Source organism: Somniosus microcephalus, chromosome 13 (assembly GCF_052327205.1).
Source record: "Somniosus microcephalus isolate GS21.2 chromosome 13, FLI_Smic_1.0, whole genome shotgun sequence".
Classification (NCBI taxonomy): domain Eukaryota; kingdom Metazoa; phylum Chordata; class Chondrichthyes; order Squaliformes; family Somniosidae; genus Somniosus; species Somniosus microcephalus.
In genome coordinates, this window is record NC_140999.1 from 63,028,162 (window position 1) to 63,042,598 (window position 14,437).

General features: G+C 49.0%; 1 protein-coding gene across 2 annotated transcripts in view; it reads left to right on the forward strand.

Annotated features, from left to right (window-relative positions):
- Positions 1 to 14,437, forward strand: part of LOC147108369 (interleukin-27 subunit beta-like) — a 204,690-nt gene that overhangs the window by 111,259 nt on the left and 78,994 nt on the right. For both annotated transcript variants that reach the window (XM_086004971.1, XM_086004970.1), the window contains one exon: positions 8,066 to 8,183. In XM_086004971.1, coding sequence (XP_085861097.1) covers positions 8,066 to 8,183 — 118 coding nt within the window. The remainder of the gene's footprint in view (positions 1 to 8,065; positions 8,184 to 14,437) is intronic.

The following is a 14,437-nucleotide window of genomic DNA, read 5'->3' on the forward strand; positions in this document are numbered from 1 at the left end:
GGACTCTATGTTTCAGGAGATGGTCACACCTATGAAGTTAATTACTGCAGATGTAGTCCGTGGTCAGGGACAGGACGGTGTGACTATGAGCGAGGAAGGTACAGGGATCCAGGATGTAGTGTTGAAGGAGACGCAGCCCTTGTTCTTGTCCAGCAGGATCGAGGTTCTTACTCCCTGTGAGGGCGGGAGCGGGGACTGCAGGGAGGATGAGCAACCTGGCCACAGCACCGTGGTACAGGGGGCCATTCAAGTGGAGGGAGTAAAAAGAAATGTTGTAGTGGTAGGGGATAGTATCATTAGGGGGATAGATAGGGTTCTCTGCAGTCAAGAGCGGGAGTCCCGAAGGCTGTGTTGCCTGCCTGGTGCCAGGGTTAAGGACATCTCTTCTGGGCTGGAAAGAAACTTGGAGTGGGAGGGGGAGGATCCAGTTGTCGTGGTCCATGTTGGTACAAACGACGTAGATAGGACAAGGAAGACGGTTCTGTTAAAGGAGTATGAGCAGCTAGGGGTCAAATTAAAAAACAGAACCTCAAGGGTAATAATCTCTGGGTTATTACCTGAGCCACGAGCGAGTTTGGCTAGGATAAATAAAATTAAAGAGTTAAATGCGTGGCTCAAAGACTGGTGTGGGAGAAATGGGTTTTGCTTCTTGGGACACTGGCACCAGTACTGGGACAGGAGGGAGCTGTTCTGTTGGGACGGACTCCACTTGGCCAGTGCTGGGACTAGAGTCCTGGCGAATCATATAACTAGGGCTGTAGAGAGGGCTTTAAACTAATTAGTGGGGGGGAGGTTTCTAGAGAGCAAATAATAGAAATGACAACAGAGAAGGTCATAGACTTAGGTAGCAGTGGGGGAATTAAAAAACAGAATGTGTCAGGAAGGGACAGAAGGTATGGAGTAAAAAGTAAAGTACTAAAAAGGGAAAAAACAGGAACTAAGTGTTACAAAACATATTTGAAAGTTCTTTATCTGAATGCACGTAGCATTCGTAACAAAATGAATGAGTTAATGGCACAAATAATGACATATGGGTATGATCTTGTGGCCATTACAGAAACATGGCTGCAGGGTGACCATGACTGGGAATTAAACATACCAGGTTATTTAACAATCAGGAAGGACAGGCAGGAAGGGAGAGGAGGTGGGGTGGCTATGTTAATAAAGGAAGGAATCACTATAATACAGAGAAATGATATTGGGTCAAAGGAGCAGGATAGTGAAACAGTTTGGGTGGAGATAAGGAATAATAAGGGGAAAAAAACACTAGTGGGTGTAGTCTATAGGCCTCTGAACAGTTGCAACTCTGTTGGACGGAGTATTAATCAGGAAATAGTTGAGGCTTGTAATAAGGGAACAGCTATAATTATGGGGGATTTTAATTATCATATTAACTGGACAAATCAAATTGGGCAGAGCAGCCTTGAGGAAGAGTTCATTGAGTGTATTACGGATGGGTTTCTTGAGCAGTATGTAACTGAACCGACCAGGGGGCAAGCAACCTTAGATTTGGTCCTGTGTAATGAGACAGGATTAATTAAAAATGTCCTAGTAAAGGATCCCCTTGGAATGAGTGACCATAACATGGTTGAGTTCCATATTCAATTAGAGGGTGAGAAGGTTGGATCTCAAACAAGCGTGCTGAGCTTGAATAAAGGAGACTATGAAGGTATGAGAGCAGAATTAATTAGAGTGGACTGGGAAAATAGATTAAAGGGTAAGACGGTACATGACCAGTGGTGTACATTTAAGGAGTTATTTTACAACTTCCAAAAAAAATATATTCCACTGAGGAAAAAAGGGTGTAAAAGAAAAGATAGCCATCCGTGGCTAAGTAAAGTAATTAAGGATAGTATCCGACTAAAAACAAGGGCATATAAGGTAGCCAAATCTAGTGGGAGGATGGAAGATTGGGAAGTCTTTAAAAGACAGCAAAAAATAACTAAAAGATTGATTAAGAAAGGGAAGATAGATTATGAAAGTAAATTAGCAAAAAATATAAAAACAGACAGTAAAAGTTTCTATAGTTATATAAAAAGGAAAAGGGTGGCTAAAGTAAATGTTGGTCCCTTAGAGGATGAGACTCGGAAATTAATGGTGGGAAACATGGAGATGGCAAAAACACTGAACAATTATTTTGTATCAGTCTTTACAGTAGAGGACACTAAGAATATCCCAACACTGGACAAACAGGGGGCTCTAGGGGGGGAGGAACTAAATACGATTAAAATCACTAAGGAAGTGGTACTTGGTAATATAATGGGACTCAAGGCAGATAAATCCCCTGGACCTGATGGCTTGCATCCTAGGGCCTTGAGGGAAGTAGCGGTAGGGATTGTGGATGCATTGGTAATAATTTTCCAAAACTCACTGGACTCAGCAAAGGTCCCGGCAGATTGGAAAACTGCTAATGTAACACCCTTATTTAAAAAGGGTGGTAGGCAGAAGGCTGGAAACTATAGACCTGTTAGCCTAACATCTGTGGTTGGTAAAATGTTAGAGTCCATTATTAAGGAGACAGTAACGGGACATTTGGATAAACATAATTTAATAGGACAAACTCAGCATGGTTTCATGAAGGGGAAGTCATGTTTGACAAATTTGCTTGAGTTTTTTGAGGAAGTAACATACAGGGTGGATAAAGGGGAACCAGTGGACGTAGTGTATTTAGACTTCCAAAAGGCATTTGACAAGGTGCCACACAAAAGATTATTGCTCAAGATAAAAAATCACGGGATTGGGGGTAATATTCTGGCGTGGGTGGAGGATTGGCTCTCTAACAGAAAGCAGAGAGTTGGGATAAATGGTTCGTTCTCAGATTGGCAACCAGTAACTAGTGGTGTTCCGCAGGGGTCAGTGCTGGGTCCCCAACTCTTTACAATCTATATTAACGATTTGGAGGAGGGGACCGAGTGTAACATATCAAAGTTTGCAGATGATACAAAGATGGGACAGAAGGTAGTGAGTGAGGAGGACATAAAAAACCTGCAAAGGGACATAGACAGGCTAAGTAAGTGGGCAGAGATTTGGCAGATGGAATACAATACTGGAAAGTGTGAGGTTATGCACTTTGGCAGGAAAAATCATAGAGCAAGTTATTATCTTAATGGCAAGAAACTGGAAAGTACTGTAGTACAAAGGGATCTGGGGATCCTGGTGCACGAAACTCAAAAAGTTAGTATGCAGGTGCAGCAAGTGATTAAGAAGGCCAATGGAATGTTGGCTTTTATTGCTAGGGGGATGGAATATAAAAACAGGGAGGTATTGCTGCAGTTGTACAAGGTATTGGTGAGACCGCACCTGGAATACTGCATACAGTTTTGGTGTCCATACTTAAAAGACATACTTGCTCTCGAGTCAGTACAAAGAAGGTTCACTCGGTTAATCCCGGGGATGAGGGGGTGGTCATATGAGGAGAAGTTGAGTAGATTGGGACTCTACTCATTGGAGTTCAGAAGAATGAGAGGCGATCTTATTGAAACATATAAGATTGTGAAGGGGCTTGATCGGGTGGATGCGGTGAGGATGTTCCCAATGATGGGTGAAACTAGAACTAGGGGGCATAATCTTAAAATAAGGGGCTGCTCATTCAAAACTGAGATGAGGAGAAACTTCTTCACTCAGAGGGTGGTAGGTTTGTGGAATTTGCTGCCCCAGAAAGCTGTGGAAGCTACATCATTAAATAAATTTAAAACAGAAATAGATAGTTTCCTAGAAGTAAAGGGAATTAAGGGTTACGGGGAGCGGGCAGGAAATTGGACATGAGACTAGGTTCGGAATGGTCATGGCCCTGTGGGTAGTGGAGTGGGCCCAGGGGCCGTGTAGCCTTGTTCTGCTCCTACTGTGTTCTAATTCTGTGTTAGATTTCAGGAGATGGTTTTATTCCTGTTCCTGTCTGGGGTGGAGATCGCCTTTACAGAAGGTAAGTACTGTAGAAAATATAGGGACAGAGTGATCTCCTGGAAGAATTTCGATCGCCTAGATGGGTCGGAGAGGAATTTCCCAGATTTTTTTCTCCCAAATTGGCCATTGGGTCTTTATCTGGTTTTTCGCCTCTCCCGGGAGATCACATGGGTTCGGGTGGATGCAGAGTGATAGAAGATTTGAGGTTAGGATCAGATCAGCCATGATCTTATTGAATGGTGGAGCAGGCTCGAGGGGCCAATTGGCCTACTCCTGCTCCTATTTCTTATGTTCTTATGTTCTTATGTTATATGCACATGGGATTTTGCAGATGTTCATAAGTCCAAATGATGTAGCTTCAGAATCATAACAGCGACTCATACTATGTCAATGAGAGAGATGGAAAACTATTCTGTCACCAGCTTGCGGGACTGCCCCTATCTCTCCTTCCCCAACTTCCGCAGCCACATCAGCCCCGACAATTTCCAGCACTCCTTCCTCCCAGGGGGTCAGGTGGGCTATTGAGGGTGGGCCTCCTCCAGTCCTGGCTCGCTCTCTGTTGTTGTGAGCTCTCTTTTCCTGCAATGAGGGAGACAAGTGGAGTTTGAGTGAGAATGAAGGAGTGAGTGTAGAGATTGCATAGCATAGGTACTTAGAGGGAGGCAAAGATGGTGTGAGGCTGCAAGACCAAGGGCCCTCCCTGTGTGTTGTCAGTTGTGTTCAAAGCATCAGAGTGAGAGGGCGTGTGAGGGCTGCATGGTGGAATAGTTATGTGAATGTGAGCACAGAGAGAGAGGGAATGGGTAAGGGTGCATGGATGTGACTGTGAAGTGGGATGTGGAGGAAGAGAGTGCTAAAGCTGAGTGCTGGTGGGGAAAGTTAATGGGGATCAGTTTGAGGGTGATGGAAACTTCATACTTACTTTTCCTGTACGGTGAAGGTCATGGAATCGTTTCTGACACTGTATCCAGGTTCTTCTGGTGACTCCCAGCGAGTTGACATCTGCTGACACCTGCATCCATGCAGCCTTGGTCTCAGTGGGAGGCCTCTTCCTCCCTGACCTAGGGAAGAGGACCTCCCTGTGGGCCCTAATCCAATAATGCCTGCAGTGAAGCCTCGTCGAATTTGGAGGCAGCTCGGGGTCTGGCACTGGCCACAGCTGCTGCAGGCTCCTCTGCCATCCTGTATGGTTCGTTTGGAAGCCTGCAGAGGAAGCAATGCTTGCTGTGGACCTTAAAAGCACCACGAATGATGACATCATACTGTGCGACTTTCTGACTGGAAATAGTCAATTAGCAAGGGTTCCCACACACTGGAAATGAATTGGCCAATTGAGGGAAAATTGCATCAATCTGGCAGACCCATTTAGATTCGTGTGGGAACCCCGACATTCGGGGAACCCGACAATTCCCCACACCTGCAGGAAAATCGCCCCCTAGGTGAATCAAGGGATATGGGGATAGTGGAGGAAAGTGGAGATGAGGTCAAAGATCAGCCATGATCTTATTGAATGGCAGAGCAGGCTCGAGGGGCCGTATGGCCTACTCCTGCCCTTATTTCTAATGTCCTTATAAACCATGTTCCTGAGGTGTGGTGCCCAGAACTAAACCCAGTACTCCAGCTGGAGTCTGACCAAGGCTCCATACAAGGCTCACTTGATTTTCCGGACGCTAATTTTAATGGATCGAAAATCGTGTGGTACGCGGATAGAGTGCGCGAGCCTCCACACCCACTTTCCCAGCTTGCGCTCCTATGGAGTGAAGCAAGATTTACTGCACAAGGAAGTCACTTTATGTCTATAATATTACAATTAAAAATGTTAAATTCTCAGCCTTGTTTTTGGGTCCCTCCATGGCCTCACCCCTCCCTATCTCTAATCTCCTCCAGCCCCAAAACCCTCTGAGATATTTGTGCTCCTCTAATTCTGGCCTCTTGAGCATCCCCTATTTCAATCGCTCCACCATTGGCAGCCGCGTCTTCACTGCCTCGTCCCTAAACCCTAGAATTCCCTCCCTAAACCTCTCCGCTTCTCTACATCTCTCTCCTCCTTTAAGATGCTCCTTAAAACCTACCTCTCTGACCAAGCTTTTCGTCATCTGCCCTAATATCTCCCTATGTGGCTCGGTGTCAAATTTTGTTTGATAATCGCTCCTGTGAAGCACCTTGGAATGTTTTACTACGTTAAAGGTGCTATATAAATACAAGATGTTGTTTCTGTTGCGAGTTAACACTTGGAATTATTTTTGAAATTGTGAAGTAGCCACCTAATAAAGGGCGGTGGGGGGACATGGGGGCCCACTTTTCCTCTCTCTGGTAGTGGAATGACACCCCCCAGGACCAGGCACAGTGCGCCACACACTGTGGCCTCCAGGGGTAGGTAGCGCCCAAAGTGCATCCATAAAGCCCACCATTAGACTGCAATGTAGGGACACCCCCCTGACTCTGGCGGACATTCCCAGTGGCTGTAATCCCCACCTAATTGCCAGGATCGCAGACCTGTGGATTTCCAGGGATGGGTATGCTTTTCTCCAAAGCCAGGGGCTTAGATTCACAATAAGCAAAATGAAATGGGTAATTAGGACAGGATTTCTCTAACAAAGGAGCGAAGGACATGTGGAGCAAAGTGGGAGTGTAGGTGGCAGGGCAGGTTGAGAGAGCGGTTAAAAAAGCATACGGGATCCTGGGCTTCATAAATAGAAGCATAGAGTACGAAAGCGTGGAAATTATGATAAAACTTTATTAGACACTGGTTTGGCCTCAACTGGAGTATTGTGTCCAATTCTGGGCACCGTACATTAGGAAGGATGTGAAGGCCTTAGAGAGGGTGCAGACAATATTTACAAGAATGGTTCCAGGGATGAGGGACTTCAGTTACGTGGATAGACTGGAGAAGCTGGATTTGTTCTCCTTGGAGCAGAGAAGGTTGAGAGGAGATTTGATAGAGGTGTTCAAAATCATGAGGGGTCTGGACAGAGTAGATAGAGAGAAACTGTTCCCATTGTTGGAAGGGTCGAGAACCAGAGGACACAGATTTAAGGTGTTTGGCAAAAGAACCAAAGGCGACATGAGGAAAAACTTTTTTATGCAGCGAGTGGTTAGGATCTGGAATGCACTGCCTGAAAGGGCGGTGGAGGCAGATTCAATCGTGGCTTTCAAAAGGGAATTGGATAAGTACCTGAAGGAAAAAAAATTGAAGGGCTACAGGGAAAGGGCGGGGGAGTGGGACTAGCTGAAGTGCTCTTACAGAGAGCCGGCATGAGCTTGACGGGCCGAATGGCCTCCTTCTGTGCTGTAACCATTCTGTGATTTTATGTAAGTGGCTGAAAGAGAAAGTTTGAGGAGTTTCATAAAGGCATTGAAGGGAAATTATTAAACTCTATGAGGTATCTCACGAGAAAGAGCAGCAATATTTGGCTGGGCTGATTGGATGGGCCCACGGCTTTCTCCTGCCCAAAATGCATCACCACATTACTGTTGTTTCATCTGTAAGCCCAGGGTTTGAATCCAACACAGACTGATGGGGTGAAAGCCTTGGCCTTCTGGCTCCTGTAAATAAAATGAGTTTGGAAACAGGTAACCTCATACGCCATGAGTGAGGGATGGAGTAAATAACTATCCATAGCTCAGTGAAGATGGACAATAGACTGCCAATCTCAATACATGTGGCGATATGGAAGAATTCACATTGGTTCATTAGGGTCACACATCATTGCAGCAAACTACAGGGAGCTTCACTCTGCATCTGGCTGTGTTATACCTGGCCTGGGAGTATGTAACACTGACACTGGGTACCAGTACTGACATCTCTCACCCTTGTAGCCAAAGGTTTAGAAAAGGAGCTTTGGTATTGTAGGCAATACACAGTATAGGGGGCAATCTTAACCAAATCAACATGTTGAGAAACTGACGGGATCAGGAGCAACCCTGGCTTTACCCCTTCGCCCAATTTTTCTCCCCATTGAAGTCAGCGAAGAACAAAATTGGTCAGGGTGTAAAACCGGCGTTCCACAGGATCCCATGGGTTTCTCGACCAGCGGGTTAGGTTACAATGACCCCCCTATATTACTGGTTTCTGGTTTACTGGTCCCAGAGAAGAGATGCAGGTCACTGCCGCTCTGCGTCTCAAGTGTTGCAGTTATCCATTGCCGTTTCCTGATTGCAGATCCACCAGGAAAGCCTCAGGTCACCTGTTTGTCAGTAAGATACCCACTGAATGTGGTCTGCTCCTGGAGACTGGAAAATGAAACCTACCTTCCCACAGAGACCAACGTCACATACAGGTAAGGGCTTTCCAATAAGTAGGAGAAGACTGTTTCCTCTGGTTGGGGAGTCAGTGGCGAGGGATCATCAATTCAGAATCATCACTGAGAGAGAGGAGAGACATTAGGAGAAATTTGTTTCTACAGAGGATTGTTGGATCGGGGAATGCTTTGCCACAGGGAGACCAGTGCATCTTTCATGAAAAGGTTGAGGTGGAGACCTCAAAAAGCAAAGGTGGATACAGAGCTATGGAGGGAGGGGGTGTGGAGGACAGGGCAATGGGATTCACTTTAGATTGCTCCAGAGTTCTAATAATGCCAATTGGAAATCTAGGCTGCGGCGTTATGCTGGGGCTCCTCAATACACTGGTCAGAGCACACTAGGAGTATTGTGTTCAATTCCATTAAGCACTCCACAAAAATGTTTATTAACTCTGGAGTGGGTGCAGAGAAGAGCAGCAAGACTGAGCGCAAGTGTAAAGAGGACGAGCTATGATGAAAGATTAGCGAAGGCCAAGCTATACAGTTTGGAAAGGATGTGGTTAATGGGAGGAGGGATATATAAAATATTAAATATATAAAATACTAAATGGTCCAGCGAAATGATCCCAGAATATAACTTCAAATTAAGCCAAATAGTATGACCAGAGAACATAAAATTAAATGATTGAAAAGTAAATTAAAACAGATATCAGAATGAAGATCTTTACTCAAAGACTGATGTGTTTGGAACTAGCCGAGATGGGTAGTGGAGGCGACACCATTAGGAGTGTTCAAAATGCAGCAGAATGCTGCGGTGGGAGAGTTGGGGTACGAAAGGAAATGGGCTGAAAGGGCTTTTCTCATCTTTAAGGCCCAGTTCCTCTTCCTGGTGCATGCCTACCCCTTTGAAGGGCCTAGCACTGTAGGAAAGGGCAGGAAATTTGAGCTCAGATGCCTATTGGGCTGCTGAGATTTGGGATCTGCAGGCAGAAGGTCCTGATTTCATGCAAACATCTGGAGAAGTCCCTTCTACCTGGCCTTAGTCTCTTTGACCTGCCATCAGGACCCCCTGTTGACCCTCTGGCTGTCGGGGGGGTCTGGGGAGCCCCTGCGCTCAGTCGCTTAGCAAGCAAGCATGGCAGGCGGTCGGGGATGCCCCATTCTGTCTCATTTATATGCCTGCAATGGGCCTGTGCTTACTGCAGGTACAGGCCCAGCTCACAGGGAGAAAGATCAGGCACCCAAATTAATAAGCAGTGCGTTGAGATTTCTGAATTGTCGTAATTGGTGGAAATCCCTCTAATATCAGAGTGTGGCAGAGCCACTGAGGGACTTTGAGCAACTGTACATAATTCCCTTTAACGAGGTTTTACTCCAACCTAAACCTGTACCAGTCTGTTAGTGATTTCTGTGTTTGTACATACTGTTCGCATGCACGGGGCGCGGTCCCTTTAAGACTGCGGCAAAACGCGGGTTAACGCGATGACATCATGCCGCTAATCACGTGACCACCCAAGCACGGGAGAAACGTGATGACATCATGACGCCATCCAAGTGACCGCCCTGGCAGTCCTCGTGGAGCCTCCGACCAGCAATGACCTGTTTTCGTGGTTCTCCTGTATCGATCTCGACAAACTGTTTAAACTCGTTAGTTCTGCATTAAAACTTGTTTGTTTGATCGCCTGAGTTGACTTCAGTTCTTAGATAGGAATTTGGCAATTCCTACATTGGTGACCCCGTCTTTTGCGAACGTTTTTCACGAAAAGAACACTACACGGAGGCCAACGCCGTTTCGTTGAAGCTACTGTTCTGGGAGCAGCAGGCGACCTCGTGGTTCATCCAGGTCGAAGCCCAGTTCGCTCTGAGAGGCATCGTTGCAGATCAAACTAAATACCTCTACGTGGTCTCGGCACTCGAAAGCTCCACCGCCTCACGGATCATCAGCCTCCTCGGGAACCCTCCAATGGAGGGCAAGTATGATACCATCAAGGCACGGTTGCTACAAGTATTCGGGCTCACTAAATCAGAGCGCGCACGTCGATTGCTCGCCATGCCCGGGCTGGGGGACTCCAAGCCTTAGGAATTGATGAGCCAAATGCTCAAACTCCTGGGCTCCGAACCGGAATGCTTCCTTTTTCAGGAACTCTTCCTCAGCCAGCTGCCTGAGCAGGTGCAAGCTGCCCTGGCCAGATCCGAGGTAGAAGACTGCGCGGCACTCGCGGCAGAGGCGGAAAAAATATTCGCGGTCACGCAGTAGTACTGCACCGCCACAAGGCGCCCATCCCCCGCAGAAGCCGCCACGAGGCGCCCCTCCCCCACAGCTCGTCAGTCAACAGGGCTGTGTTTCTACCACGCGTCGTCCTCCCTGCAGCTTTCCCCCCAAAAGAACAACTGCGAATAATGAGGAACGGGTCTAATGGGCGCCCCACGGCTGCCATGGCGATCGGCAATGCGGGCAAGCTGCTTTTCATTACCGACACGCTCTCCGGCCATCGTTTTCTGTGCGACACCGGAGCGCAGTGCAGCATATTGCCGGCTTCCCCCCTCGATGTTCAGGCAGGGAAGCACGGCCTCACCCTACAAGCGGCCAATGGCGGAGCGATTTGGACGTTCGGCAGACGGCGTATGGAGGTTTGCTTCGGGGGGCAACGTTTTCATTGGGAGTTCGTTACGGCCAAGGTTTCTCAACCCATTCGGGCGCGGATTTCCTGTGCGCCAACAGCCTCCTGGTCGACGTGAAAAACTGACGGTTGATCAACGCGGCAACCTTCAATTCCATCCCCTGTTACCGCAGTAACACTACGTCACGCGCGGTCGCCTGTGCTTTCCTGACTCCCAACGAGTTCGCCCGTCTGCTCGCAGAATTTCCCGACCTGATGAGACCCACGTTCTCCTCCACGGCCACGAAACATGGTGTGGAACACCACATCACCACCAATGGTCCCCCGGTCTACGCGCGAGCTCGGCGCCTGGATCCTGGCAAGCTGGCGGTTGCAAAGGCGGAGTTCGCCACCATGGAACATTTAAGGATTATTCGCCGGTCCAATAGTCCCTGGTCTTCACCCCTTCATATCGTTCCGAAGCTTGGCGGCGGATGGCGACCTTGCGGCGACTATCGATGCCTGAACGACGCCACCACTCCGGTTCGGTACCCGATCCCCCACATCCAAGATTTCTCTGCCCATTCGGCAGGAAGCAACTTCTTCTCTAAAGTCGACCTCATCCAGGGCTACCACCAGGTCCCAGTGCACCCACAGGATGTCCAGAAGACCGCGGTCATTGCCCCATTCGGCCTCTTCGAATTTCTGCGCATGCCGTTTGGCTTAAAGAATGCCGCCCAGGCTTTCCAGCGCCTGATGGATTCCGTGCTGCGGGACCTCAACTTCATCTTCATCTATCTGGATGGCATTCTGATCACCAGCTCCGCCAAAGAGGAACATCTCTGTCACCTACGCTCCCTGTTTCGACGCCTCAGCCAACACGGCCTGATTATCAACCCGGCTAAGTGCCAGTTTGGCCTGCTACAAATCGATTTCCTGGGGCATCGCATCACCGCAGAGGGGGCGGTTCCTTTGCAAGCGAAGGTAGAAGCGGTGACATCCTTTCCACGCCCGCAGAACATAAAGGCCCTGCAGGAATTCCTAGGCATGGTAAACTTTTATCACCGTTTCGTGCCTAAGGCAGCACTGCTCATGCAGCCCCTGTATGAGGCCTCAAGGGCAGAACTGGCAAGGACCTGGTAGACTGGTCGGTTGACATGGACCGAGCATTCGCCGACACCAAAAGCGCCCTAGCCAGCGCAACCATGCTGGCACACCCATTACCAGGAGCCACCATCGCCCTCACCACCGACGCATCAGACTACGCAATCGGCGCCGTACAGGAGCAATGGGTGAATGGGACGTGGCAGCCATTGGCATTCTTCAGCCGACAACTTAGACGGAATGAAAGATCCTAAAGCACTTTCGACCGGGAGTTGCTAGCCCTTTTTCTGGCCATCCGCCATTTTCGGTTCTTGCTGGAAGGACGTCCTTTCACCGCTTTTGTGGACCACAAGCCACTCACCTTTGCCAAGGCCAAGACCACCGAACCATGGTCATCCCGACAGCAGCGTCAGCTGACATACATATACGAATTTACTACGGATATCCAGCACGTGGCTGGTAAGGACAACCTGGAGGCAGACTGCCTCTCCCGCGCGACTGTCAATGCAGTCCATCTGGGCATCGACTACGCCCTCATGGCGGCGGATCAAGTCTCGGACCCAGAAGTTCAGGCTTACCGAGCCAACATCACTAATCTCCAGTTAGCCGATGTCGAGTTCCATTCAGCAGGTACCACACTGCTGTGCGACATCTCCGTACGGGACCCTTGCCCTGTCATGCCGGTCGCCTGGCGCCGCAAGGTTTTCAACGCCATACATGGGTTGTCGCACCCAGGGATGAAGGCCTCGCAGAAGCTCATGTCGGCTAAATTCATTTGGCACGGCATGCATAAGGATGTCCGTGGCTGGGCCAAAACCTGCGTTGTCTGCCAAAAGGCCAAGGTACAGTGCCACATCAAGGCCCCATTGGCCACCTTCACGGTTCCGGAGCGGCGTTTTGACCACGTCAATGTGGACCTGGTAGGACCACTTCCACCTTCCCATGGCTTTTCTCACATTCTGACCATGGTAGACCGCACCACCAGATGGCCAGAAGCGGTGCCCCTATCATCCACTACTTCGGCGGACGTGGCCAGGGCATTAATTTCTTCCTGGGTCGCCCGTTTTGGAGTGCCCGCTGACAATTCTTCGGATCGAGGACCGCAGTTTTCCTCCAAACTCTGGAATGCAGTGGCTCAGGGACTCGGCATCAAATTGCACTGCACTACAGCCTACCACCCTCAGGCGAATGGCGTCTGTGAATGTTTTCACAGATCGCTGAAAGCCGCACTGAGGGCCAGCCTCCAGGACGCTGGATGGGCGGACAAGCTACCGTGGGTTCTGTTGGGCCTTCGCACGGCTCCCAAAGAAGACCTTCACTCTTCCTCTGCAGAGTTGGTTTATGGTCAGCCACTGCGAGTCCATGGGGATTTCCTACCAATGCCGACGGAGCCATGGTCCGCATCGGGCCAGCTTAACAGTCACCAGGAGGCGGCCAGATGTTTTGCGCTGGTCCCCACATCACGCCACGGTCTTCAGTGATCGCACGTGCCCACAGAGCTTAAAAAGGCTGAATACGTTTCCATCCGCCACGATGCGTATCGGGATCCGCTCAAGGCCCCGTATACTGGTCCTTTCCGGGTGTTAGAGGCAGGAGACAAAACCTTCAAGGCCGATGTCGGTGGTAAACCGGACCACATTTCAATCAACCGTTTAAAGCCGGCACACTTGGATCTCGACCGCCTCGTCGAGACAGCATAGCCGCCAAGATGAGGTCGGCCACCCATTGTCGTCACACCGGATCAAGTGCAATCGCCCACTCGACTGCCAGCCGTCCAGCAGCCTCCGCTTTGGGAGTACAGGAGTACAGGAGTCGTTCTGACAGGCTTGTCAGACCCCCTCACCGTTTGACTTTTTCCGTTAAAGAGAATTCTGGGGGGGCGCATGTGGCAGAGCCACTGAGGGAATTTGAGCAACTGTACATAATTCCCTTTAACAAGGTTTTACTCCAAACTAAGTGTGGTAAACCACTGTTGTTAGTATTGTTGTTCACTGTTGTTCACTGTTTGTTGTTCACTCTTGCACATTGTTGTACTTGTCTGTGCATGCCTCAGCTGACTCCGCCCCTGGCTCCACCCTCATGGCCGGGTATAAAGGTGACTGCTCGGCAGCCCCCTGCCCTTTTGGATACCAGGCAACCACGAGAGGCATGCTCTGTTCTTTGGTAATAAAAGCCTGTTTGTTACTCTTTTAACTTCCAGTCTTTTGTAGTAATTGATAGCGCATCAATTTTATTACCAAAGTTAAATGTTGGCTCCGAATGCTGATCAACCGATGGCGCAAAACACTGAGCAGCAGGCACTGCTGCGAGCCCTCAGACCAACATGCCTGGACCTAGACCCCCAAGAAGCGGGTTCATCGACTAAATTCGCACAATGGCTGCGTTGCTTTGAGGCGTATCTGGAAGCCTCAACCGTGACTCTCGATGAAAATAAACTGAAAATCCTGGCCTCGAAGGTGAGCCACCAAGTCTCTACTTTAATCCAAGATGCGACGACCTACGCGGCGGCTATCGACCTACTGAAAGGGCAGTATGCACGCCCGGTTAACACGGTCTATGCCAGGCACCTTTTAAGGTCTCGCAGACAGC